At 42.2% G+C, this 27,148-nt stretch overlaps 1 protein-coding gene and 1 long non-coding RNA gene across 39 annotated transcripts in view; one reads left to right on the top strand and one right to left on the bottom strand.

Annotated features, from left to right (window-relative positions):
* LOC120100106 (uncharacterized) overlaps positions 1 to 17,090 on the bottom strand; it is a 55,696-nt gene extending 38,606 nt beyond the window's left edge. For both annotated transcript variants that reach the window (XR_005499870.2, XR_005499873.2), the window contains exon 1: positions 13,931 to 17,090. This is a non-coding gene — a long non-coding RNA (uncharacterized LOC120100106). The remainder of the gene's footprint in view (positions 1 to 13,930) is intronic.
* Afdn (afadin, adherens junction formation factor) overlaps positions 12,649 to 27,148 on the top strand; it is a 129,441-nt gene continuing 114,941 nt past the window's right edge. For 12 of the 37 annotated variants that reach the window (XM_063282537.1, XM_063282534.1, XM_063282501.1 and 9 more), the window contains exon 1: positions 13,154 to 13,457. In XM_063282537.1, the coding sequence (XP_063138607.1) occupies positions 13,353 to 13,457 (105 nt within the window). In that variant the 5' untranslated portion in view covers positions 13,154 to 13,352. Of the gene's footprint in view, positions 13,458 to 27,148 lie in introns of all 37 variants that reach the window. The other 25 variants (XM_063282497.1, XM_063282509.1, XM_063282503.1 and 22 more) reach the window with 9 other exon arrangements.

The following is a 27,148-nucleotide window of genomic DNA, read 5'->3' on the forward strand; positions in this document are numbered from 1 at the left end:
TCACAGAATAAAAAGGAGACACTTCCGAATGCTTTTTCACCAAAATCTAATAAAGATATCGCAGGGAAGACAAACAATAATCCAACCTTCCAGAGAGGGGGAGAGCAGGAGAGGGTGGAGGGTGGAGGAGAGGAGGAGGGAAAGGGGGAGGGGAAGGGAGAACCTAGGGAAGTGGCTGAGTTGTGTAGGGGGTCAGGGTAGGGGGTGTGGCGAGGAGTGAAGGGAGGAGCCACAGACGCAGAAGTATTGGAAAGCTGGCCCGCATCAGTTAAGATATGTTAATAGACAGGGTTTGCTCTGTGGACCAGGCTGGCCTCAAACTCAGACGCCCCCACCTCCCGAATGCTGAGATTAAAGGCGTGTGCTACCACATGGTCCCCTGGGTTTTGTCCCTTGGTTTCTTTGAGACCTAACATTAACATGTTTATACATGTAAGAAACAAAAATTAGTAGAATTAAAAGTGAGTTTTGTTTAACAAGATTGTTAGTCGCAATATACTTACTTTAGCAATCATCTATGTTTCTGTGTAATAACTGGAAAGTAAAACAGTAAAGCACACATCATGTATACAAGAGAATAAGGTATCAGAGACTGAAGATGAAATCTAAAAACATACCTAAGGGTTATACAGACAAATTACCCAACGTTATTAACAAAAATTAAAGATAATCTTACTAAATGGGGATATTCTATGGATTAGGAATGTTATTGTGATAAATGTTGCCATTCTCCTCGGAGAGATCTAGAAACACAAGGTGGGTTCAAGGGAAACCACAGCAGAATTTTCTGTGATAATTAACAAGCCAATTTTAAAATTAATAAGGAGCAGGTAGAGCCGTTAAGAGTCATAGAAACACAATGATCTTTCATAGAAAGAACAAGGTAGAAAAAACCACCCTTCGAGGCATAAGACTATGCATGTGTCTGCCAGTGATCAAGACAGTGCCTTGCTAGACTATGGCAAATAGGCCAAAGGAAGGCAAATTGGTGTGGGCTATGCAGACATTCAGGGAGGAGAGAGTCACCCTGCATGACATTACTGTCTTCAACAAAGGCCGCTTAGAAAAAACACAAGCTGAACTGAAACCCAAAGAAATATTTGGTGTACAATCTAAGTGTGAAGGGTCTAATAAAAAGACTTGCGGAATTGGAAATGAAACGTTTATGATTCTGAGAAGGAGAAAATTTCTCAAATAGCTTGTGAAAGAGCCCTAATCATAAAGGAAGAGACGAATAGATAAGAATGTAGATCTAAGAAGAAAGGGTGACGCTTTGAGGGCAAGAAGACAAGATGCTGAGGGACAGACCGGCTGTGACAGAGTAAAAAAAATGTCATATTCAGAATGCATCAGCATCTCCTCCAGATAATGAAGACAGACGACCCAGTGGGTAGGAAGACGGCTCAGCCCATAAAGTGCTTACTGTATAAGCAGGAGGGCCTGGGTATTATGTCCAGAGCCCTAGTAAAAGCTGTGCTTGTTTATAAGCCAGTAGTGGGGAGGCAGAAGCAGGAGGATCCAGAGGGCTTGGCCAGACAGCCTGACCTGCTTGGCCAGACAGGCTGACCTACTTGGCAAACTCCAAGCCAATGAGAGAATCCCTCACAAAACAAGGTGGCAGCCCTTGAAAATTCACACCGAAGTTGACTGCTAGCCTTCACATATAAGTGTACACAGGTACATACACACTCGTGTGTGTGTGTGCATGCACACCTGCACACTGAGGGGCTTTGAGACAGCATAAAAGGTAGTATCCAGGGCTGGAGAGATGGCTCAGCAGTTAAGAGCAGACTGCTCTTCCAGAGGTCCTGAGTTCAATTCCCAGCAACCACGTGATGGCTCACAACCCTCTGTAATGGGATCTGATGACCTCTTCTGGAGTGTCTGAAGACAGCTACAGTGTACTCACATACATAAAATAAATAAATCCTTTTTAAAAAAAGTAGTATCCAAACAATCACTGTGTGGGAAAATATTTTCATTAAAAATGAGAAAAATAAAAAAAAAATTAAAAAAAAAAAAAGGGCTGGGGATTTAGCTCAGTGGTAGAGCGCTTACCTAGGAAGCGCAAGGCCCTGGGTTTGGTCCCCAGCTCCAAAAAAAAAAAAAAAAAAAAAAATTTAAAAAAAAATGAGAAAAATGAGAAAAATGAAAAAATGTGAATTAAGGCATTAAAATCTCAGTATATTCCCACCAGACTTAATGGCTTAAGACTGACATTGTCCACTCTATGACACTGCTGACAGAGACATAAATGGATTCATTCAGGTCTTGGAAACCTGAACACATGTAGACCTCTGCTCCAGCATCTCCTTCATTCAGATCCAAATGACACGTGTGCCCAGACTACACATGAGGACTTCTGGAACTTTTCAGGAAAGGGTGGAAAGCAGGAACCACTGGACAGCAGTAGTCACTCCTAGAACGTTGCATGACAGTTCATGTAGAAAGACTGCTGTCTCTAACACATGATTTGAGCAACAGGAAAACCAAGCATGCAACACAGACAGAACTTATATGATTCTATCTTCACAAACGTCAAAAGTAAGAGGATTTCACCTATGATGTCAGAAGTCAGGACCCTGCTTACCTTTGTCAGAAGATGGAGGGGAGGATTGGGGAGAGACGAGAGCAAGGCTTCTGGGGTGGGGATGGTGTTCTTCCGAATGCTTGGCAAGTTAATTGAGCTGTACAATTGTGGGGTGTAATCATTTCTGTATGTGGTTCACATAAAGAGGTGCATCAGTTCAATCCTTGCAGAAATGTAGTGTTAAGGGGCAAATGGGTGATTTAGAAACCAATATTGCAAGAGTGCAGAGGACAGAATATGACCTGCTACAGTGCGTGATAAACTAGGGTGCTTCTTGGCAATGAAGAAATAAAGAAACACAATAGTTAACTGAAAAACACTGATGTGAAATTGCGAAAGGAGATTCCAGTGTGACAGAAGGTAGGTACAGTCAGTCTGGAGTGGAGCGAGCTTTCGCCTGCATCCCCAGGGCCCTCACACTGTCTTCTTATCTGAAGACAGGGTATGTGGATTAGTCTGCTCCTGTGTTTACTTACAGGGCGCGCGCACACACACACACACACACACACACACACACACACACACACACACACACACACACACACGGTGGCATTTCTGGTTTGTCCTCCGAACCCTCTGCCTGGGTCAGCTGAGGGTACTCATTAATTAATCTGTGTGCTTTTGCAAAAACAGATAGAGGTGCATTCATAATTATTGTCTATCTGCAGCTAAGAAAATATAATTGCAAAGTAAAAAATAACAATCTTCCCTAGAGCTGCTTCCTCAGACAATCTAATTAGGGATTAAAGTTCTTCCCCAGAGGCCTGTCTGTGAACTCTGCAAGGGATTTTAGAGGGATTCTGGGTAAAATGGCTCCTGATGTTTCTGACTTAAAATGTCAGTGTCATTTGGATTCTGATACTTTCTTTGGATTTGCCACTGTCCTCTGAGAAATATTTAAAAGCAAGTTCATAGTGATATGTATTTTCAAGAATCGGCCACTTTCCTTCTGTCTTGCTTCTTCTATAACTTTGTATCTATTAGCTTTTATCTTACATATCTAGCCTTTAAAATCGGTATTTTGTGATTTGTTGTGACTCATTCTGATTTTTTCCTTTTTAAAATTTATTTATTTTTAATTTATGTGCATTAATGTTTTGCCAACATGTTTGTCTGTGTGAAGATGTCAGATCCCTTGGAACTGGAGTTACAGACAGTTGTAAGCTGTCATGTAGGTGCTAGGAACTGAACCCAGGTTCATCTTGAAGAATAGTCGGTGCTATTATTCACTGAGCCATCTCTCCAGCCCAACTCACTTGGTGTTTTTCAACCACTTAAAAATGTAAGCATGCCTATAGTCCTAGCCATTGTGGGGCTAAGGTAAGGGGTGCAAAAGTTCAAAATCAGCCTGTCTTAGAAAGGAAGGAAGGAAGAAAAAAGTAAGGAAGAAAAGAAGGAAGGAAGGCAGAAAAATAAAAATCAACCAAACAGTCAGCTACCCTAAATCTACAAAAACTCTGAGGTAGGCCATATCCAGCCCATTTGTAGACTCTTGTTAAGAACACTCACATTTGGGGGGAGGATTGGGAGGGGAACACCTGAATGAGAGGGGGAGGGGTTAGGGGGATGTTGGCATGGAAACCGGGAAAGGGAATAACATTTGAAATGTAAATAAGAAATACCCAATTTAATAAAGATGGAAAAAAAAAAGAAAAAAAAAGAACATTCATGTTTGCTTTTACATATTAATCCACAGTCATGACCAGCTACTTGGGAGAAGGCAAATTTGTGGTGGAAAAAAAACCCTAAATTATACTATATGTCTTTTCTAAAATGCCATTTTTAATTTTACTGTTATTTCAACATTCCAATTCAACCTGTAATACTGTCTTCTTTGTACTGTATGAAGAATTAAGATTTAAATATTACCCTCTTGGGGAAAAAAAATCTTAATATTAAGCCAGAAGGGGTTGGGGATTTAGCTCAGTGGTAGAGCGCTTGCCTAGGAAGCGCAAGGCCCTGGGTTCGGTCCCCAGCTCCGGGAAAAAAAAAAAAAATTAAGCCAGAAAATTTATTTTTTGGAATCCCAGTTCAAGGTAACCTCTAGAATCACATAAAACTCTCTCATAAGCAGATGCTGAGATTAATGCTTTTAAACATGCTAATGACATGCTAAATTTCTTATAGAAATTACAACCACAAATTACTGTAGCTGCCAAGTGCCAGATTTCATTGATGATGTATTTTTGGCCACAGTGCACCTTATGCCTGCTGAAACTATGGTAGTCATAGTGTGTTATGACACAGTCATTTTAAAGGATTTGGTATCTAAATGATGATTGGTTTCTTACTGTCAAAATACTTGAGTCAATCTACAATAAACATACATTTTACCACCATTGTTTACTTAAATCTCTCATGAGCCAAAAAAGAGCTTTAAATCAGGAATTTTCATACATTTTAAGGTAGATACCTAGGCCACAGGTAATTTAAGACTGGTATGAATAACTTTAAAGTTTTCGTTTCAATGTGTTTAACTTTTCTTATAATTGATTGGTTTTCTTAAATTGCCTTTTCTTGTGAGCATCCAATTAAAATTCACTTTAAGATGCAGGTGTGTGTGCCGGTCTGTGCCTATAATCTGAGTACCTGAGAAGCTGTGGCAGAAGGACTAGGCGTTAAAGGCCATTTTCTGCTACACGTGAGGCTGACGCTGGGCTACAGGATGCTGTTTTAAAAAAACAAACCAAATGTTAAAAGGTATTTTCTATGGTAATTAAGATTTACTTTTAGTTGTGTGTGTGTGTGTGTGTGTGTGTGTGTGTGTGTGTGTCTCTCCAAGTGTGGGTTTGGACATGTGGGTATAATGCTGAAAGAGGGGGTGCTAGATCCCCTGAAGCTGGAACTACAGGGAGTTGTGAGGCTCCCGGCCACTCCCCCTATATGGGTGTTGGGAACTGAACTTGGGAACTCAGATTTATTTATTTATTTATTTATTGACTGTGTTGTTCTTTGCTGGCTGGCCTGTAACTGTGTAGACTAGGCTGGTCTATAAATCACAGAGATCCACCTGCCTCAGCCTCCCTAGTGCTCTGATTAAGGGTGTGCACCATCACACTCGGCTCATCCTTGATGATTTAGTGAAACTATATACTTGTGTTTTACCATGTTAACTATCATGGCTGGGCATCTGCACCTTGAGAAAGTACACGTGGGTGAACATATTAAGTGGAGATATTTGTCTATGTATGTAACTGTCCTATAATTCACAAATAAAAATATTCTTTGAGCATGTTCTTAGGTTTCATAACCTTTTTTTAACCCCAAGGAGAGACAACAAAATCTATGTTGAACACCTTAATAACTGTGAAAATTGCACACATAATCCTGATGTGGGTTTTTGTTGTTAAACAGTGCTACAAGGAACGACATCAATTATTCAGGTAAGAGAACTGAGTTTCAGAAAGACAGTTGGGCATTAAATGACCATTAAATTGGGCATTAAATTCAGCTAGATGAATTCAGGACTTTACAACTCTAAAGTCATATTGACTTCATCATTTTGAGATACAATTTTCAAGAAAAAGAGACAAAAAGCTCTGGGTTTCTGGAGGAAGGGGTGGTAGGAGCCCTGATTGGCAGAGGGCACTTCAGCTGGGTCTATGGAGGGAGACATTTGAGTCCAGCTGGGCCACATTATCTTGCTTCTAGAAGGAACCTCAAATCTCAGCTCTGGGCTTATTAGAACAGAACTTGCTTTTTGTAAATATCACTGTGGGGGTGTGTTGGCTTTCCAGAGCTGATGTCTTGTGGCTGTGACTGAGCCCTAGCTCCTGGGCACTGTGACATTTCTAATGTCTCTTTTCCCAGTCTCTGCAGCAAGGTTAGAGAGGGCAGGACACCACTTACACCAGAAGTGACTTGCTAGTTCTTCAAGGCTCACTGACCAAAACAAGTCACATGGCTATGCTTATTTTACAGGGTGGAAAGTGAAATTCTGTGAGCTCAGCAGTGCAAAGTTTAAGCTTGTAAACAACAGAGGTGGTCAGAATTTCATCTGGTGAGTTTGGAAAGGGCGCTTGCACACAGAGAGAAGTGGAGATATGAAGCTGGAGGGGTACAGGGATGGAAATATTGGGAGACGGTTACTCTGCTTAGAATTCACATGTGCCACTGTAGGGGAAAAAAAGCTACAGAAATAACTGGATGGTTGGCTTTAATGCAAGGGTCTTACTGGTTGTGAACACAAGTGGAACATTATGGGAGCTGTGTGTGCGGAGGCCCGGTTTGCGATGAGAGAACGAAAACTAAATGCTTGTGTGACAGGCAGAACTGCCGGGATTAGACAAAGGGGGTGGGCTTCGAGCAAGAAGGGAGTGTTCAGGGAGACACCAGGGTCAAAGAGATGAGTCATTAAATCAAGCACTTAGAGAAAAGTCAGCAGGCCAGTGGCAGCATGGCAGAAGGTGACTTCGAAGTGAGCCCAGGTACTCAGGGTTGGAGATTGCCCGGTCTGGGTAAGGCTAGGTGAGAACTGGTTTCATTCCACTGAGAATATACAGTTTAAAAAGGTACGATATACACCAAGCCAAATTCATGAAACTTACTGGAGTGAAAACAATTAGGGTAACACAGCGCTCTCCTTTCCAAAACAGAAACACACAAGATATTGCAAGATATTACTGCCTTCTAAGGCTTAAAGTCCTACAAAGACTTCAGAACTTGACTGAACTCTTCTGAACAAATGGAAGTTCTAATGCAGTGCCTTTTAATAATTAAAATGAAATGGTAAGTTAAACTTTAATGATTTTTCTCCTTCTTCTGCACAATTTCCCTCACCATACACTGCAGTGCTCTTCAGAACTTCCCTCAAGCTGCCAATGTTTAAATCTTGAACAAGAGCTTATGAGCACTGCATTTCAAACAGATTCTTGGAAAACAATTTGTAAGCCTTCATTGGCTTTGACCCTAGGAGCAGCTCAGCAAGGGCAGTTAAGGTCTGTTGACCTCCATGGTTATTTCCTTCCTGAGACTTAGACTCAGACAGCTACAAGATCTGTTTACAGCCCTAGACACAGTCTCAGAGGTGGATCGAAAACCTGGGCACTGTGGCTGTTGGCCAGTGTTGTTCCTGTGATCACACGCATGTTCTGTGTTGGAGTGGAGACAGGCTCACCAGCCTGGAAGAAGTGTGACCTTGGAAAAGAGACCCAGTTTCAAACTCAAATGGAACCTGGAGATCTATTTCAGCCAATGATTATTATTTTCTTTTTCCATCTTTATTAACTTGAGTATTTCTCATTTACATTTCGATTGTTATTCCCCTTCCCGGTTTCCGGGCCAACATCCCCCTAACCTCTCCCCCTCCCCTTCTATATGGGTGTTCCCCTCCCCATCCTCCCCCCATTACTGCCCACCCCCCAACAATCACATTCACTGGGGGTTCAGTCTTGGCAGGAGCAAGGGCTTCCCCTTCCACTGGTGCTCTTACTAGGCTATTCATTGCTACCTATGAGGTCAGAGTCCAGGGTCTGTCCATGTATAGTCTTTGGGTAGTGGCTTAGTCCCTGGAAGCTCTGGTTGCTTGGCATTGTTGTTCATATGGGGTCTCAAGCCCCTTCAAACTCTTTCAGTCCTTTCTAAGATTCCTTTAATGGGGGTCCCGTTCTCAGTTCAGTGGTTTTCAGCCAATGATTATTAATCCCAAACCAGCAGCAGACTCACTAAGGGAGACTTACAGACACAGATTACTGGCCTCTTCCTGAGAGTCTGACTTGCTGGGTTTGGGGTTGGATTGAAGGCATATTTGTTAGATTTAAGCTACTTGAAATCAAATACCATATATCTATATATCTATATGTGTGCATAATATACATATATAAGATTACACACCACACACACACACACACACACACACACAAACCTAGTGCAGGGATTAAAGGTATTTATCACCATTGCCCTAACTTGCTTCTTTTTGACAGTAGTCTGGGCTGGTACTCCTAAGTGTGCCCCACTATTCATTACCAGCTTGCCCGATACCTTACAATTCTTAGACTCCACATTATCTTCTCATACATTTCTTTAAGGTTCCTAAAACACATTTACTTTTAAGGTCTTTTCAGAATATTATTTTTATGCCTCTGGAAAGAATTTCTCTCTAGGTTGCAGAGTGTGAAGGTCTTTGGCACCCAGTCTCTTCATGCACTTTAGGAATTCCTGGTCTGTTAGCTTGTGTTATGCTTAGTACTCTCTTTGCTCAGCTTTTTCTTGCTATAAGGAGGGCTGTGACTAAGGGAGCATCCTGTTGACATGGATGGATGAATCAGATCCCTTCACTGGATGGGCTAACATAGTTACTGGTTACAAGTCTGCATTGGTGGCTTCTCTTCTGGTACACAGCTTTATGTAAATAACACCTGCATGCTATTCTTGGCAGTAGCTTTCTCCCCTCGACAGCATTCCTAGCCATCATTCTCCACCCAAGAACCTAGCCTGTGCAGGATTTGTTTGCTACAGGTTGCAAGGTCCAGCAGGACTTGATCCTCCGAGCACCTTCTTGCTGTTGTGTATACCCTTTCTGACAGGGGTGCCCAGCTACATCCCAGCTGTTTCCATTACTGGACACCCACATTTCCCCCTTATTCCTGGTGTATATTAGGGCAGATATGTGGCAGTGGCAGGGCACTTCAGCGCACATACTCACACCACCATCTTAACAGAAGGCCAGACAGAGCCAAGCTTCCACTTCTCATGGCATTAAAAATGTCAACAGCATATTTAAAATGTCTAAGTGGCACTGAATTTTCAAAAGCAAGTAAAACCCTTCATTTTTTATCTAGTTTATTTATAGATACCCAAGTAGATAAAGAAGAGGTTTCTCTTAGGAAACATTCATATACAAGGCATTTTTTCAACACTGCTTTTTGTTTCTCTTGTTTTTATTGTTGGTGAGGCATTGTAAAATGGCATTTTCTTTTCAGTTGATGTGTAGTTTACTTCTAAAATAAAATTTGTGGATTGTTGTGGCTCATGCCAGTAGAATATGCTGGAAAGGTGGAGGCCAGCCAGGTGTGGTGCTGCATACTTCCAATCCCCACATCCAGGAGGCAGGGGCAGGGGCAGGGGCAGGGGCAGGGGCAGGGGCAGGGGCAGGGGCAGGGGCAGGGGCAGGGGCAGGGGCAGGGGCAGGGGCAGGAAGGGGCTGGAGCAATCTCTAAGACTTGGAGATGAGTCTTGTCTACATAGTGCGTTTCAGATCACTCAGGGCCTAGTGTTTGCTAGAATTCATACAGAGACTTTTTATTTTTTTTTAAAAAAAAGATTTAATGGGAATTTATATTTTAGAGTATTAGTTTTCTAGCAAAATTATACATACATATACATTCTTTTTTTTTTTTTTTTTTTTTTTCCGGAGCTGGGGACCGAACCCAGGGCCTTGTGCTTGCTAGGCAAGCGCTTTATGGCTCAGCTAAATCCCCAACCCATATACATTCTTTATGTAGCCTATGTTAACTATTACACATATGTAGGTTTTTAAAATTAGGGGCATGAAAACATACAAAATAAGTTGATAAATTTGGTTTGTTTTTATAATATCCATTACAGATGGCTGTGAGCCACCATGTAGTTGCTGGGAATTGAACTCAGGACCTCTGGAAGAGCAGACAAAATTCTTAACCTGTGAGTCATCTCTCCAGCTTCAGTGATTTGGTTTTTTTAAATTACTTTACTGAACATAAATTTCAAAGGGGATATAGTTCAGTTGGTAGAGTACTTGCCTCGCATTCAGGAAGCCAAGTGTTCAAACCCCCAGTACAGCATAAGCTGGAAGTGGTACGTAGCCCCCAACCCCAACAGCCCCCACCATAGCCCTGTTACTCAGGAGGTACAGGGGAGGATCAGAGTTCAAGGTCATTTTTGGCTACAGAGTAAATACAAGGCCAGTCCGAGAAACATAAGACTGTCAAAAAAAAGGAGGAAAGGAAAACTAACATCTTGTAATTTACTTGTTCTCATATATTTCCCCCACCATACTAGTACTGATGTTTTTGTTTTTCTGTTTGTTTGGTTTTCAAGACAGGGGTTCTCTCTGTGTAGTCCTGGCTGTCTTTGAATTCACGGAAATTCACCTGCTTCTGCCTCCTGAGCTCTGGGAATAAAGGCGTGCGTACCCACTGCCTGGCTCAGTACTGATAGTTCTTACTGTTTAATAGGCCACTAACATTTTAATATCTTGAAAAGGGAAGATCTGGACTGAAGTATCAAGTGGGAACTTAAATGTTCACAACTGACTAACTGGATTACAGTCGGCCTCACCTAGTGCAGCCTTGTTGGACTTCACATACACTCTTTCACTAGATCTGTTTCTGGACTGGACGTGGTTAATGAAGCTCACTGAGGTTTTGGGCTTTTCTTCTTTTTCCACATCACACTGTCAGGTGTGACCAGTCACCATGCTTAAGGACAAAAGGGTCAGGGTTTTATCCTCACGTGTCATTTGAACATCTGTAAGCATAATTCTCTTTATGGTGCTGGTGACAGAACCCGGGGCCTCATGCACATTGGGAACCTCTGTACCACTGACTTGCAGCCCCAGTGAGCCCTTGGCTTAAGCACCTGTCCCCCTCAAATTCAGGACACAGGCTGTATCACCATGGCTACCCTATGCCCCTTTCTTCTTTTATGGTCATCACGACACATGACTCAGAACATTGTTTTGGTTCCCTATGCTTCTTCTTGAACTTCTAGCTCACTCTGAAGGATGGCCTTCAATTCCTCATCTTCCTGCCACGCCTCCCTGTTCTTAGAACACAGGCCTGGCCTACCACTCCTCATTTATCTTTTCGTCTCAAACAATGAGGATTGGAATAATGGGCCAGCCTAAAGCTCTCCTTGGCTGAACACAGAATAGTTCTTTGAGTCCTGGTTGTGAGAGAATCACAGGTATTCTGTAGATTTCGAGTTGCTTTTAAGCCTTTATCAATATACTAATAACTTACAATGATTTATACTTTGGGAACTGATTCACTGGTCAAGATGATACAGATGGAGCTTTTTAAAGTAAACCAGAAACCAATGGTAGCTGACATGGATTTGAAGCCTTGCACTGTATGGCGGCTTCTCTCCATACACATTTCTTCCCATAAAAACAACACTGCAGAGTCCATTTTCAGTTTCTAGCAATACTGAATTTTCCCTTTAGCAACACAGTGCCATGGGTGTTCATTGTCTAATTGCTAGCTTGGCAACCTAATTCTGTAAAAGCCAGTTCTTCAGCAGGAATACAGCTCATGCTGTGAAAACCAGTTTACACGGGCTCTAGAAGGGGGAACTATGAGTGTGGAGGCTAGTGAGGGTCTTGAGCTACACTGACAGTGGAGTCCACACAAAAGCACAAGAACTTAAAGGCACAAAGGAACAGAATGCTAGGACAGGAAGACACATTCATACACATATGCTTTTCTTTTTTTTTTTTTCTTTCTTTTTTTTTTTTTTGCAAATCACCCCTCCTTTAACTTGCAGAAGAGGACGAGGGGTCTATAGAAGAATTCATTCCCTATGGCACGAGTTCAACACCAGGCTCCTCTGCTGAAAGGCCCCCTTATGTAGCCTTGCTGTGCTAGTGCAGTCGCAAAGCAAAGGAAGACAAAGCCCAGCCTGGGGGACAGATGCTCTTCTTTCCTACAAAAGAAGAAATCCAACTGGTAGAGAGACAAACATAGCTTCTCACTGGAAGAGGGAGATAGCAGAAGTAAAGAGGTCGTGTTAAATACAGTGTATTACTCTTTTAGCTCCTAAGGCTTTCCCTTAGAGCATGCCACAGAGCATGCCAAACACCAGTTTTACCTGGATGAACAGGGGAAAACAGCTCTTTCCGGATGTGTTCTCCAGCGAACAGATATTTTTGGCACGGAAGAGGCAATGAAAAAAGACAAAGAAACAAACGTCTGTAAAACCCAGAGCATTTGCTGTTCAAGTTAATTTTTGGGTTTCTAGGTTCACCGGGGCGCTTTAAAAGATTAAAAATCTCACGCTAGGGGAAGCTATGTCTCTCCCCGTTCTAACTCGGGTTCGCTGTTTCCCCCGAGGTGGCGTGCGCTCCCCGGAGACACAAAGAGCGCCGCCGCTCCCTGCCAGGGGCTGAGGAATGCGGGGGATCCAAAAGTCACCCTGAGCCGGAGGAGGACTCGGAAAACATTTGCACTGACGCTCACACACAACCATAATAATTTATCTTTCCTCGGGAGAAAGGTCAGCTGGGACTTGACCCTAGCAGCCAGCGCAGCCCAGGCGTCAGGGCCGCGGCGGGATGGCCGGCCAGTTCCGCCGGCCGCGCAGCCCACGCCCACCTGTCCACCCGGCTAGGCAGCTCCCGGCCGCCCCGCCCGTCAGGGTGCCGCCCGGCCGCTCGCTGGCAAGTTCGTCACACCTCAGCCTACCCAGGGCGGACCCAACGCGGTCTCAGGACCAAGCGGTTCCAGTCTAGACTCACAGCGCCGGCACAGAGCAAGTACTGCCCGCAGACACCCGGCGCGCCCCCTGCACGCACGCGCGCGCGACCACGGGGCAGCACCTAGCGGCGCGGCGGTGCGCAGCGCGCTCTCACGGGGACGCGCACGGCGGGCGGGCGCGCACGGCGGCGGGAGGGCGGGGGGCGGCGCTCGGCGCACCGGCCGCGGCTGAGGCGGGCTGAGGCGGCGCGGGCCGGACGCGGGCCGAGCCTGGCGGAGGACGCGCGGCGGCTGCGGCGGCGGCGGTGGTGGTGGTGAGGCGGCCTGAGGTGTTCCGGCCCAGCGGGTCGCGGAGAGGAGCCGCCGCGATCATGTCGGCGGGCGGCCGCGACGAAGAGCGGCGGAAGCTGGCCGACATCATTCACCACTGGAACGCCAACCGGCTGGACCTGTTCGAGATCAGCCAGCCGACCGAGGTGAGCGCCGCCGCCGGGGCGTGAGGGGAGGGGGCGCGCGCGGGCCGGCGACGCGGAGGCCGCGGGAGGCAGAGCGCGGTAGGGTCCCGCGGCCGCCCCTCCCCCGCCCGCCTGCCTGCCGGCCCGCGGACCCGCCCTCGCCCGCGGCCCTGTCCCCTCGGCCTCCGCCCACCGTGCTGGCCAGCGGGGTCCCTAGGGGCGCTCGTCCTTGTCGCCTCCTGCCGCGCCCCGCCGCTCGGGCGGGGTCCAGGGCGACTTGGTAGCCCTTGCAGCGGGCGGGCCGGCCACCTGCGTGCGGAGACGCACCTGGACGTGCACTTGTGTCCCCCGGACCCCGCCTGGCCACCCACGTGTGTCCTCAGACCCCCACCTGTGTCACGGGGACCCTTTTCAGGACACGCACTTGTGTCCTCAGGCCCCGCTCGCGCCCACAGGACTGCACCTGGCCGCCCACCTGTGCCCGCACGACCCACCTGTGCTTCCGGGCCCCCACCTGGCAACGCACCGGTCCCCCACGCGGACCGTGCGGGCCGTGGGCCTTCCCCTGCGGGATGCGCTCATCGCGGCCGGTTTCTTTGATGGCGTCTTCCTACAGTCGGGACGCGGATCTCGGCCCCTCCGAGGCCACGTGACCGGCCGGTGCCCGCGGTGGTGTGAGCCCCGTGCGCTCCACGGCGCTCGTGCATCCGGGCCTGGCGGGGCACGGTGGCGCGCAGCGGGCGGACCGATAACCCCTGCTCCAGCCCGGTGCTCTGGCAGTACGCAACGGGAGTGCGGGAAGAGTTCTGGACTATCTTGTGGGTGGGGTGAGGGCAAGTATCCAGCCGGCTGGTACCCGGGAGACTGCGGGCGGAGCTGCGTGGCTGGCGGGGACCCCGGGGAAGCCTCCTGTGACAGCGGGCCCAAGGGCCTTTGGTTAAGTTGTGGCTGGGCAGACTTGCTCCATGCGACCCCACACTTTACCCTAGACTTGTGCCAGATCTGGAAATAGCTCTGGCTTTGAATTGTTGTAAGAGGGGCTGACTAAAGCACAGCAGCCAGCGCTTAGCTGCGAACACACTCTTGGTAGATCTGAGCTATCTCTTCGAATTGACTCTCATGCATGACCCTTTTGACTTAATTTTGCCTGTGGAGGAAGGCAGGTTTCCCTCTCCTTTCCTCTCACCTTCTTGTGAGCATACTTGACCTAGTTAGAACCCTTTCTCTCGAGCCCTATTTGACAAGCTAAGGTAAATTATTAGGTTCTCGTTGCCAATTTGAACACCGGTGTTAAGTTACTCCTGATTCATAATTCATCTTCTGTAACGATTTTACGAGTTGTATTTTAGTAAGCAAATTTACTGTGTAGTTAGTGTTCATTCAAAGCCTTACAAGCGATTCTTTAGAAAGGAGCTGTCAACCAATTTAAAGTCTCAGCATTATCTTGTCTTTCAAAATAATTAGCTTGATTTTTTTTTTTTTAATGGTAGGATAAACTTTGGAAGTAAACTATTGCTAGTCAGGTGAATTCTCCTGTCGCCCCCCCCCCCCCCGAGTTTTTGTCTCTGTTGAGAAGTAACATTCAGCCTAGTGTTTTAGTCTTAAAGTGAGGTGTTAACTTTAAAACATTATAAATTAAATATTTTAGATTTGAATGGATTTTATTTTATAAGCATCTATTTGGAACTTTTTATCTATCACTTTGGAGAGGTGAACAGTTATTAAAGTTGCATGTTTTGGGGGATGCTTCCCCCTTCCCGCAGTTTTCTGCAGGTAAAGAGTTGTGTAGACAATGAAAAAAATTAAAGGTGAAATTGCCTTTTTCATGCTAGATTATCCTCCCTTACATCTGAACATTGCTATTTTTAGAAACAACTTGTGATTGAAAGCCTTTCATGATGAAATTAATTTGTTTTCAAAATGTCTTTTTATGATGTAATGACTAGCTCACATTTTCTATTTTGTATTTTAGAGAATCTTTGGGTACTATTAAAATTATTCTGTTCTTCAGTTTGAAGCTAAGTTTATTAGCACACTGCATCATAAAAGTAAGCCGAGTTCTGAGTTCTCCAAAGCAGTAGTGTAAGGCCAGTGGCTGCAGCCTGCTTTATCCAAGCTGAATCTGAACAGTTTTACCACCCTCTGTTTGTTTTTTATTCCATTCGGCTGTTAAAAGTCAAGCAGTTTTCTACAAGAGGATACGAATTACACCAACCCCTGTAGATGTTCACTAACCATTGAAAAGATTCACTGCAGAAGTTGATCTGTCGAAGATTGAAGCCTTGTATTTGTTTAATTGGGAAGTCTTCTATGCATGTTTGTAAGAGTGTGATGAGTGTTTTATTTTGGTACAGTGTTCAGTGTCAATTGCCACATTTTAAACTCCACTAGTCACCTGTGACTTGGTTGTGTCTGGCAGCTGTGATAACCACTGATAATTCTTTGCTTTCTATATTGAGCAAGATGATAAACATGGATTAGATTTACCCTTAAAGAAAAGTAGAGTATGTTTAGTCCTCATCCTGGTTAAGGTTGCACTTTCTTGTATGTTCACATTTCTGTGTAAAGGGAGCACGTTCTGTGAACCAGCAAGTTGTTGTTGAGCAATTTTCAGTCAGCCCTTTACTTGGGTCTTGTGTACTTCTTAAAAATGAAAGTTAATGATCCAAACTCAGTGTGAACATTTTATGACTGGGAGATTGATGTTAAGCTGAATCAATACCTTTGCCACTATAGAAACTAATACACATTTTTTCAAAGCGTTATGGGACTCTCTTTTCCTTTTAAAATTAGGGATTTCTGATGATTTATAATGAAATTAGGATTTCTGAGGATTTATAACGAAATCAGGGATTTCTGATGATTTTTAATGGGAGAGTGCCCCTTCGAAGCTTTTAAATTTCCTAGTACATTTAAGAAGAAGGCTTCTCTGCTCATCCATAGGTCTTACCAAGACTTGTCATCAGAATCACTGTTTTTTCTCCCTCTCATTACACAAATGCAAGAAATTTAAGATTTATTCTGGCAAAATTGCTGTCTCTCACAATTGGTACTTAGTAAGCATAAAGAAATATTGAATATAGTTTACTTTGTGTATGTCTTTCTTCCTGGCAAAGAACTTATACAAGTTCATTGAAAGTTGTTCGTACTTCTGTAAAGGTTATGCTGATAAACTTTGCTACGTTATTGACGTTAGTTTTATGAGGTACTTTTCAGTCATTCATTATTTAATTCATTGTTGCCTTTTTGCCTCTGGGGAGAAATAACCCAGAATCTGTGTATACACCCACATGTGTTTTATTATAGGTGAACATGATTCATTCTAATTTCTTGGTTAATCTTGAGAAGTCATGTGATGATATTATAAAAGATGTGTGCAAAAAACAACGTGGAGGACTAGGTGGACTAGGACTAAGAGGTGGACTAGGAAGTGTTCAGGAGAAGAGGTGGTAACTGCATAGCTTATTTTAACTACATCCTTTTTCCAGACTGACACTTAGGGTGTAATGATGCTGTGTCATGCAACCTTATTATATTTGAAAACTTTGAAGGTAACAGTTGTAGTTTAAGTATTGGTCCTGATGAAAATCTTTCTGTGACCGTAGATGAAACAGGTGGTAGTTATTGGTGAGATTTAATTTTCATAGGCATCCTGTTCCCTTCCTTCCTTCCTTTCTTCCTTCCTTTTTATTTCTTTTTTTGTTTTTTATTTCTTTTTTTTTGTTTGTTTGTTTTTTTTTTTTTTTGTTTTTTTTCTCGTGACAGAGTTTCTCTGTTTAACAGCCTTGGCTGTCCTGGAAATCACTTTGTAAATCACTTTGTAGACTAGTCTGGCCTTAAACTTTCAGAAATCTGCCTGCCTCTGCTTCTCAAGTGCTCCTGTACCACTATGCTCAGCCATTCTGTCGTTTATTTACTTTTATTGTTATTGTTTGAGACAGAGTCTTCCTGAGTAGCACAGACCAGCCTTCAGCCAGTGCTTCTTCCTCCTGCCCCCCCTTATTGACCTGTAGTGATTGTTGTAATTCTCTGCAGTCCTTATGTCCTGTAATAACTGATGTAAATTTTTGTGTTTATATAGCTCTTGTCTACATTTACGTACTTAATTTCAGATGGTGGCATTGTCCAGAAATATTTTAACAGGTTAATGTGTAATTGTTAGATGGTTGAACTGCTGAAACCAGTTTTCCCAAACATCTGACTTCTGTAAATTCTCTATATCCTGCATTTCTGTTTGAAGTTCACACATAGTGGAACTAGGAGAACTGCCAATGCCTGTAACTTTAATTTTTTTAAATCTTATTTTAATGATGGTTCTTAAATGCTTTAACCTTCTCTTACAGCCCACCACCCACCAGATGTAGTAGAAAAGAAAGGATATGGGGGAAGTGGACCTGTTTAGAAAGGTTCTTTGGAGCACTTCCCATCTGTGTTGTCTGGAAATTGACCGTTAAGTTCACAGGTTAGCAGGCAGTGGCAGCTTGCAAACGCTTCATGGATACACCAGCAGTCTAGCTCAGTAGAGTCGGGAGAGCAAACACAAATCAGCAGCGGTGGCACTACCTAGCAGAGACAGCTAGGCTTTAGCCTTGGCTCCAGTCAGCAGGAGGAACCAGCAGGAACACCAGAATTTCTCAGCTGTGCCTCTCTCAGGAAAGTGAAGATCAGACCCACAGCTAGCTGTACCAGCAAGTTAAGCTCTGTCTCTGTCACTGAAGAGTTCTATTTATACCCTCCAAACATCACTTGTCCTCCACGTGCCTTGCTTCAGCACGTGTCTTACCTCAACACATCCATCCATCCAATCAGCCTGAGTCTGAGTAGCAAGAAACTAGAGCACACCACCAGAAGTTTGTTTTTTTTTGTTTTTGTTTTTTTTTCCGGAGCTGGGGACCGAACCCAGGGCCTTGCGCTTGCTAGGCAAGCGCTCTACCACTGAGCTAAATCCCCAACCCCCCACCAGAAGTTTTTTGGTGAATTTCTCTCTATTGTGTCCTGACAAATGCAGCTCAACCACACAGTGTAAAGTGAACCAATGCATTCATGTCACTAGCAAAGACTCCTTCATCTTGTGTTCGTTCACATGCTTGCTTTAGAAGAGCATCCCCTCTCCTGTGTCTGCCTCAGTGAAACGTTCCTTCATGGGTCGGCCTGAGCCTTTCACACCTGTGTCCACTTTAATGAAATGTTCCTTCACTTCAACATGGAGAGAGTGAACTGTTCTGTCAGTGGTTTCTGTAGCTCCTTGTTTTCTGGGTGCTTTGTCTTTGTTGGTAAGTTTGCACACAGTCATGTGGTCATGGAGCAGAGACTTGACTTACCCCCTCGTCAGCTGAGGCTTGGCCACCTAGATACAGTACTGGTATTAGTGCTAATTACTTCATTTAGACCAGTTTTAATTCATTAATTCACTTTCCTGTGCCAATGAAAATAACTTTATGCAGTTTGTTGGCCCAGTGGAATATACATTTTGTAGCTGTAGATTTTTATGGAATTTTAATTGTGATTAAATGACAAGAGTAGAATAACAGTAGAAGTGTCTTAAACATTGGAAAAAAGGAACCATATTAGGATATGGTGCCAGGTTGGTGGAAGCTTAAGAAACAAGTTTATTAAGTTATCATGGGTGAATTGAGTAGTTGTCATCTGAGGATCACTGCTAAACATTAGTTACTGCTCTGGTGGCATAGGCTTAACTTGTTTTTAAATAATTTTGCCAGACTTGAACTCTGGGAAAGAAATGAAATGAATGTCAGAAAATGAAGCAACTCTTTAGATATAAACTTACTTTCCTTTCTTATGAATAAGATGGAAATTGCTAAAAAACTACCATGATTTAATATTTGAGAGTTGTGCTCACATTAGGGAAAGTATTGATTGTGTTTTGTTCAGAAAATTGGGATTTCTGTTAGTTTCCCAGCAGAGGCTATGTCCAGATGCAGCTCAACTATGTAGATGATGCTTGCTTGGGACAAGGATCAGTGTATGTACTTGTCTTGCGTTTATACTTGAAAGATAGTACTAAGAGTGTGCTGCGTACATCACATTGATTCTTTATCAGTTCTGGATGGATTAAATGTTAGCACTGACATTCTATTAAGGCCGAAAAATCCCCAGGTAGTCTGCCTGCTGCTGCCTTTTGACAACAAGTGGGTTGACTGCAGGAGTGTGCATGTTATCAGTGATGGACTTTCTTTATTCATGAGCACATTTTTTCTTATCTTTGCTCAATTTGAAATCTAAAGTCCAAAATGGTGCAGAATCCAAAATAGTCTTATCACAAGTGGAAAAGTCAACAAATGACCTCATATGACAGGTTGCAGTAAAAATATGAGCACAATAACAATGTTATATAGAATTACAAGTATGTTCTGTTTATAAGGTGTAACATAAATTGAACAAATAAATTTGATGTTTAAATTCATGCCCTATCCTCAAGACACCTTCTTCTGTACATGCAGATACTATGAAACCCGGAAAAATGTGAGTTCTGGAAATAGCTTTGATCCCAAGCTTGTAGGAATTTAAAAGTGGGTTAAAGTAGTCAGAGTTAGCAAGGGCACTTGACTATGTTTGCTGGTCTCAGGTTATCTGGCTTAGATTTCTTTCCCCCTATTCCTAGTTTGGATTTTGTTCTAGTAACAGTGACAACAAAAATCACTCTGTTTGCATATGTGAATGACCCACATAATGGTACTAAGATAGGCACTAAGAATTGTGTTATGTACATCCCGTTGATGCTCTATCAGTTCCAGGTGGGTTAAATGTAGAGAGGGAATGTCTTAATAAAGTGAAAATAGACATACAGACAAAAGGCTTACTTACAGTACTGGAGAATAGTTTCCTAATGGAAATTGAGCCTAAAAGTTGAAAGATAGGAGATTGCATTACTCAAGTTTATAAGTCTGTGACAGGAATGAAGTTATTTGGAGACTTGGAAATTGATTATACTGACAAGTTTTTACTTTGGATATATCTATCTATCTAATATTCTTTCCTTGTAAATGCAACTACATTGAAGTTAGAGCAACCATTCTGCACACCGTGGCTTAGGCTGGATGTTAGTTGCAGCAGGCATGCACTGGCATTGTTTCTGTTAGCTCTTAAGTAGTTTCTGAGTGGACCGGGTGGATCTGTCTTTATTTATTGTCCTTTTGAACTTGCTGGAGTTTGCTAGCCTTTTCACAGACTACTCAGTCTGTGTGTGTCTGTGTCTCTGTGTGTGTCTTTAAAACCAGCTTGCATCTTGGTAAGGGAAAAAGCTGAGAATGTGCTCTGGAGGAACCCAGCTCCGTGCTGAGGAATGTGCACAGGTTGTTTCCAGGCTGGGAAGAACTGTTGCGGAGAATGCAACACAACATCTCTGACTTTCAAGTTAGCAGAGTTTGAGTTGATGACCAGAGAAAAGCATGCCCATTTGCTGTTTGGCTGTTTTATTGGTTAGCATCTCCTGGTTCTCTCCTGCTTGGTTTCATGTGCTCTTTTAGAGGAAATCAAGCAGGGGCTGGAGAGACAGACACCTAGTGGTTAAGAGCCTTGGTTGCCCTTTTAAAGGACCTGGGTTTGATTCCCAGCACCTACCTATGTGGCAGCTCTCAACTGTCTGTAACTCCAGTTCTAAGGGATCTTATGCCCTCCTCTGGCCCCTGCATGCACTGCAGATATGGAGTGCACAGACATAGGTGCAAGCATAAGATCTATAACAAAATATGTACACGTAAAAATCATAAAGTAAAAACAAAGGAAATCTTGAAAAAAAAAAAAAACAAAGGAAATCAGGTAAATGCTGCCCTATGCCTGTTAACCCTTAGAGCACTTGTGTCTTTCTTGTGTCCTTTAGAAAGCAGCTTTGCCTGAAGACCCACTGTTTTCTTTTTCTTTATGTTTTAGTGATCTTTATTATAAAAAATCTTGTAAATAAGTACAAATATCACACACCCAAATAAATCAGGCCCAAATTCTATACAGCTTACTGATGTTAATATTCAGTTAGAATTGGCATGTGAAACAGATGCGAGGCTTCACATTAATTTTTACACTTTTAGTATTGAATATATTTTATGTACTTAGTCACCACCAAACCCATAACAGATTTAGAACTAGAAAAATAATTAGCTTCTATCTTCTCCCATAGCTTGTGTTCATTATCTGCACTCCTGCACTGTCCCTTCATCCCACACGCAGCCTTTCTTGTTCTCTTTCCTGCATGGTGTACCTATCCCCACAGATATATCTGCTTACACAGACACATATCCTTGTCTAGAGGCTATATTTGAGGGAGAACATTTGTTTTATTTCTTTCTGAGAATACTTGGCCTTATTTAGTATTCTAATTCCATTCAACTTTTCTACAAAATTTTAAATTTTTCTCTAGAACTGAGAAATGTCCTGTTTTCATGTATCCAGTATTTCTATTATTCACTCACTTGCTGATCGGACAGCTGTGTTGTCCCATTTCCTTGATATAGTGAATAAGGCAGCAGCAGGAAAAGCCAGGGTGCAGATATTTCTGTGGTAGAGTGTGAACCTCTCTGGGTACATGCCCAGGAATGAAATAGCTGGGCCCCATAGTATTCTATTTTTACTTTTTTGAGTAATTTCCAAACTGATTTCTTCATTGGCTGTATTAGTGTGTACCCCTACCATTAGCGATAAGGGTTCTTTTCTCCACATGCTCTCCAACACTTATCAGATTTGTTAATGACGCCATTCTGACTGGGGAAGCAGTATCTCAGTTTTAATTTGTATTTCTTTGATGACTAGAGATATTGGACATTGTCAAAAATAGTTATCGGCCACTTGTATTTCTTTTCTTTTTTTGAAAACCATCTTGTCTTCATTTGCTTATTTGTTGATTGGAGATTTTATTTCCTCAGTATTTAATTTTTACAATTCTTCGTAAATTCTGGGTATTAGGTCCTTGTCTGAAGTGTAGCAGGTCATGATTTTCTCCCATTCTATGGGCTGTCTGTTAACTCTGTTTATTTTTGCCTTTGCTGAACAGAAACTTTTATATATATATATATATATATATATATATATATATATATATATATATATATGAGTACACTATAGCTGTCTTCAGACACATGAGAAGAGGCACCAGATCTCATTACAGATGGTTGTGAGCCACCATGTGGTTGCTGGGAATTGAACTCTGGACCTCTGGAAGAGCAGCCAGTGCTCTTAACTGCTGAGCCATCTCGTCAGCCCCCGCTGAACAGAAACTTAATTTCTATGTAGTTACTAGGGGTTATTTTCTGTACCATTGGTGTTGTATTTAAAAAGTCCTTGCCAACCCTGATACCTTGAAGTTATGTGATAGCATCACTCTGCACAAAAGCCTGAGCTTGCTGCTTTGCTCCTCTTGATTTGTGTGTAGTTTCTTTGATGCAATTAGTAGAGGAAGCAACAACATGGCCACTGTAGGAAATTTTCCATATTAAAAGCTCATTTCATTTTGAAATTGTATAACCTCATACCAACATGATGTGTATAAAATCCAAGTTACTGTCACTTTTATTCATTGTAAGTTTTAACCACCTGTGTAAATGCCAACACACGGGAGAGGCTAATACTGTTTAACTATTATTACAAAAATATCATTCAGATGACCTGAAAAAGCCACAGAATACTTCAAGGTTTGAGGCAAGGTTATAATTTATAAGCTATGCTCTAAAATATTCAGAGATGGCTTTAATTTTTTTTGTCTTGGGGGCTAGACATATAGCTCAGTGATTAAAGTACTTGCCTATCCTCCACAAAGTCCTTAGATTTAATCACTAGCACTACAGCAATGATGAGGATGAAGATGAAGAAGAGGAGGAAGAGGAAGAGGAGGAAGAAAAGGAGGAAGAAGAAGAAGAGGAGGAGGAGGAAAATAAGTAGTATTCTAAAGTTTGATCTCTGCATGAAAATTTTAGATGGGGCTATAGCATAATTTTTAATATTTTTAAATGGACATAGGACTTAAAAGACAGTAGATGTCAATGTTAATTTTAGACAAGTTTCCTCATTTTCTATGTTTTAAAATACTCTTAATTTTTAGTTATCAGTGATATAAACATTTTTTAACATTTTTGTTATTCAGTATTGCTGGCCACACCTAGCCATAGTAGTGACCATCAAATTTTATTATTCTAACCCATTTGTAGATATGATACAAGCAGTCCTATGTGTGTAATTGCTAGTTCAAGTCTTCTAGTCCCAGACCACAGTATAGTGTAAGGAGGATGCCACATATCCTTGTCTAATGTAGACTGTGTCTTAGATACCTGGTTGACCTTTATTTTTTGAGAATATTTCTTTTTATACAATATATTCTGATCATGCTTTTCCTCCCCCAACTCCTCTCAGATCCTTCCTACCTCCCCACACACTCAAATCCACACCTTTTTTTCTCCCTCTCATTAGAAAACAGGTAACTAAACACACACACACACACACACACACACACACACACACACACACACACAAATAGGACAAAACAGACCTTTTTTCTCTTCTAAACAGAGAAGCTTAGTGCCCACTTGTGGCATTTTTTTCTCTCCCTTGGAGTAAAATTTGAGAAAAAGACAAGCACAGACAGCTTTTATATGTCCAAACCTATCATGCGCATTTGGAATTGTAATACTTCAATTTCTGACTGGCAGCATTTAAGATCCCCTTGCTTTTAATCTAGTGGCAACTTGTTTCACAACATTATATTATACTGTTAATTCCTGGGTGTATATAAGTTTCTTTGGCTCTTCATGTCCTTGTTATATTTAATATTATAGACAGCATTATTGAACTGTTCTGACTATGTACTATTTTTAACCTTTTAGTGAAATAAGCTTATTATTTAGCATTAATTTATAAGGGTAATACAATTCAGACAAGGGATTCTAATTTCTAAGCACATGAATTTGTAATAAGATCTCTTTAGATCTAACAAGCCCTGTTTATCTGAGAGGAGGAGCCAGCCATGAGTACCATGGACAGTGATTTCACTGTTTCTAATGTTGAGGCCTTCCACTGTTTAAAAATGTTTGGCAAAGATGACCTTGGTGAGTTCATTGTACAGTTAATGTGATTTTATTCTATATTTGCTGATCATTACAGTTTAAATTTTAAAATATTCTATTCATGAAATTGTTGTTTTGGGGAATATTATTGTTGGTTTTGTTTTGGCTGTTTGTTAGTATTCTTGAATACTGTTAGACCTGAAAGGGTTAGTTGTAGTAAATTATGTATTTTAAAGGTGCATGTTTTTTCTATTGTAAAATCATGTTTTAGATATTTGGAAAATAATATTAGAAGCAAAGGTAACAAAGTATTCAGTGGTATGCTGTCTGAAGAATTCTTAAGCCTTTTCTGATTTTCTTGTAGGATTTTATTTTACTTAGGGATAGGAGAGTACATGTTGTATCTGGTTAATCATTTCCATTTTAGCCAGTAATGAATCATATTTCTTAGCTGCTTCTCTGCCAAGAATTTAGTTACTAAAACCGATCCAGGTTATTCTGGTAACAACGCTCCACACTTCCTGAGGCCCACTGTTTGTCTGATGTTTGTGTGAGTGCTTTCTCTGTGTTCCCTCCTTCAGTGTTCCTGACAACCCTGGGAGGTAGGGCTCTTGCTATTTGCATCTGTGAATGGAAGAGAAAGTAGAGTAAGAGTAGATTAGATAATTTGTGAGGGAATACAGCCAGTCAGTTGTGTTGCACAGATTTGTGGGCAGGTAGTCTGATGACATTTGGCTGTTAACTATGTTTGTAATCCACTCCTGGCTGAGTGTATTGATTTTTAAAATTTTGTTTGTTTATTTACTCTGTGTGTGTGTGTATATATGTGTGTGTGTGTGTGTGTGTGTGTGTGTGTGTGTGTGTGTGTGTGTGTGTGTATGTGTATGTGGCAGTCACACGTTTGAATTAGAGGACAACTTGCAGGAGGCAGTTCTCCTTTGATCATGTGGATTCCAGGAATTGAACTTAGGTCATTCAGTTGATGGCAGTCAGTCTGTAGTTTATTGATTTTTATCTTGACTTGTAAAGCTCTGTTACAGTCTTTATTTGAGATAGATGGTTCTGTCTTTAGCCCAGATGATACATGCCATATTTTAATAACTCAGGCAGAGTATAGAAGTTACTTTGTTTCCTATACAGCAGCCAGAATTGCATGAGTGCTGGATGTGTGAGGGAAACTTTGTAGCTTTACTGAAACTCCCTATGCTCATGGAACAGGGAGAAAGAGAAAATAAATATGAGATAAGGAGTCTGACAGTGCTGTGGGACAGTGTCTGACATCCGCTGTAATGACTCCCTTCTTCCTTCCCTCGTACTGCTACACCGGAAACAAGATACCCTCTTTCTTCTGTGACTCTTAGTCCCTGATTATTTTTTCTGTTAAAATTTGACTTCATAAAATTTGTGTGTGTGTGTGTGTGTGTGTGTGTGTGTGTGTGTGTGTGTATCAGTTTTCTCCAGGTAGCACTTGAATTCTAGAAAAGTTGTTCGTAGGCAGTATTTGATTGTGACTAGCAGATTCTTACTATATACAGATGAATATGAGTGGTTCCAAAAGAGGAGGGAATTTCATACACTGGGCAGGCGAGTGGTGAGCTGCTGAAACTTAAGCCCACTGATGAGCTTTTGTTGTTTTCTTTGTGTAAGATTAGTAAAGCTTGGTGAGAAAACTTCTAGGTGGGAAGCTAAACCAGTTGGCTTCCCTGGTTGGTAGGGGTTCATTAAGAATTTATTCATTCAGTGGAAGCCTAAAGCCAGGGATAGTACCAAACCTATATATATTAACTTTTTATAACACATCTCTATGGTAAAGTTTAATTTATAGATTGGGAACAGAAATTAGCAACAATTCTAAAAAAATATGTAGTACATTAATTAAAAATCTATATTTTGAGGTCATTAGGAACTAAAATTAGTATTATTTACCATAACAGTCCATTTGATAATAGCCATGGCTACTAAATGACAGGCAAAAACCAGATGCCTTGTGGGAACTCAAGACAAAGAGAGTTCAGGTCCTGGACAGGACCCAGAGTCACATGCAATTTAAAAATTATGATTTGGGCAGGGGAGTCAGCTCGGTTGGTGAAGTAACGACCTGTTGCAAAAGCCTGAGGAAGTGAGTTGAATGTCTAGTACCCATGTAAAAGCTGACCTGTACATTTGCAACCCTGATGCTGCGGTGCAAGGGTGGACAGGCAGATCCTGATGCTCATTGACCACTCAGTGCAGCTGGAGTTGTAAGCTCCAGATTCAGTGCTTCAGTGCCAGACTGTGTCTCAAAATAAGTAGGGATTGAGGAAAATATTGACCTACTAGCCTATATGCAGGCATGCAGCACACATATGCACACAGAAATAAACCATAACACATATTAAACATCACACATACACACAAAAACCAAAACCTTAGAGCTGTTTACTTCTGCAGTTAGTTGGACTGCAGTCTACAGAGGCCACTGAAGTGGTAGAAATTGTAATTGCAGAAATGCAGGGCCTTCTCCATGCCTTTCTTTTATAAATAAGAGGCCTTTTCTTAAGTATTCTAAGAATAACATATTTGCAGATTTAATTTTACCCCAAGAACAAATCTCACTAAATAAGTGTTAAAAGAATGTTCTTAGTATTGTTTTAGGGTTTTGTCACTGTGAAGAGTGATAAAGGGCAGCATGTAATCAGGGCTGGCTTACAGGTTCAGAGTTCAGAC

This window comes from Rattus norvegicus, chromosome 1 (genome assembly GCF_036323735.1).
Source record: "Rattus norvegicus strain BN/NHsdMcwi chromosome 1, GRCr8, whole genome shotgun sequence".
Taxonomy (NCBI): domain Eukaryota; kingdom Metazoa; phylum Chordata; class Mammalia; order Rodentia; family Muridae; genus Rattus; species Rattus norvegicus.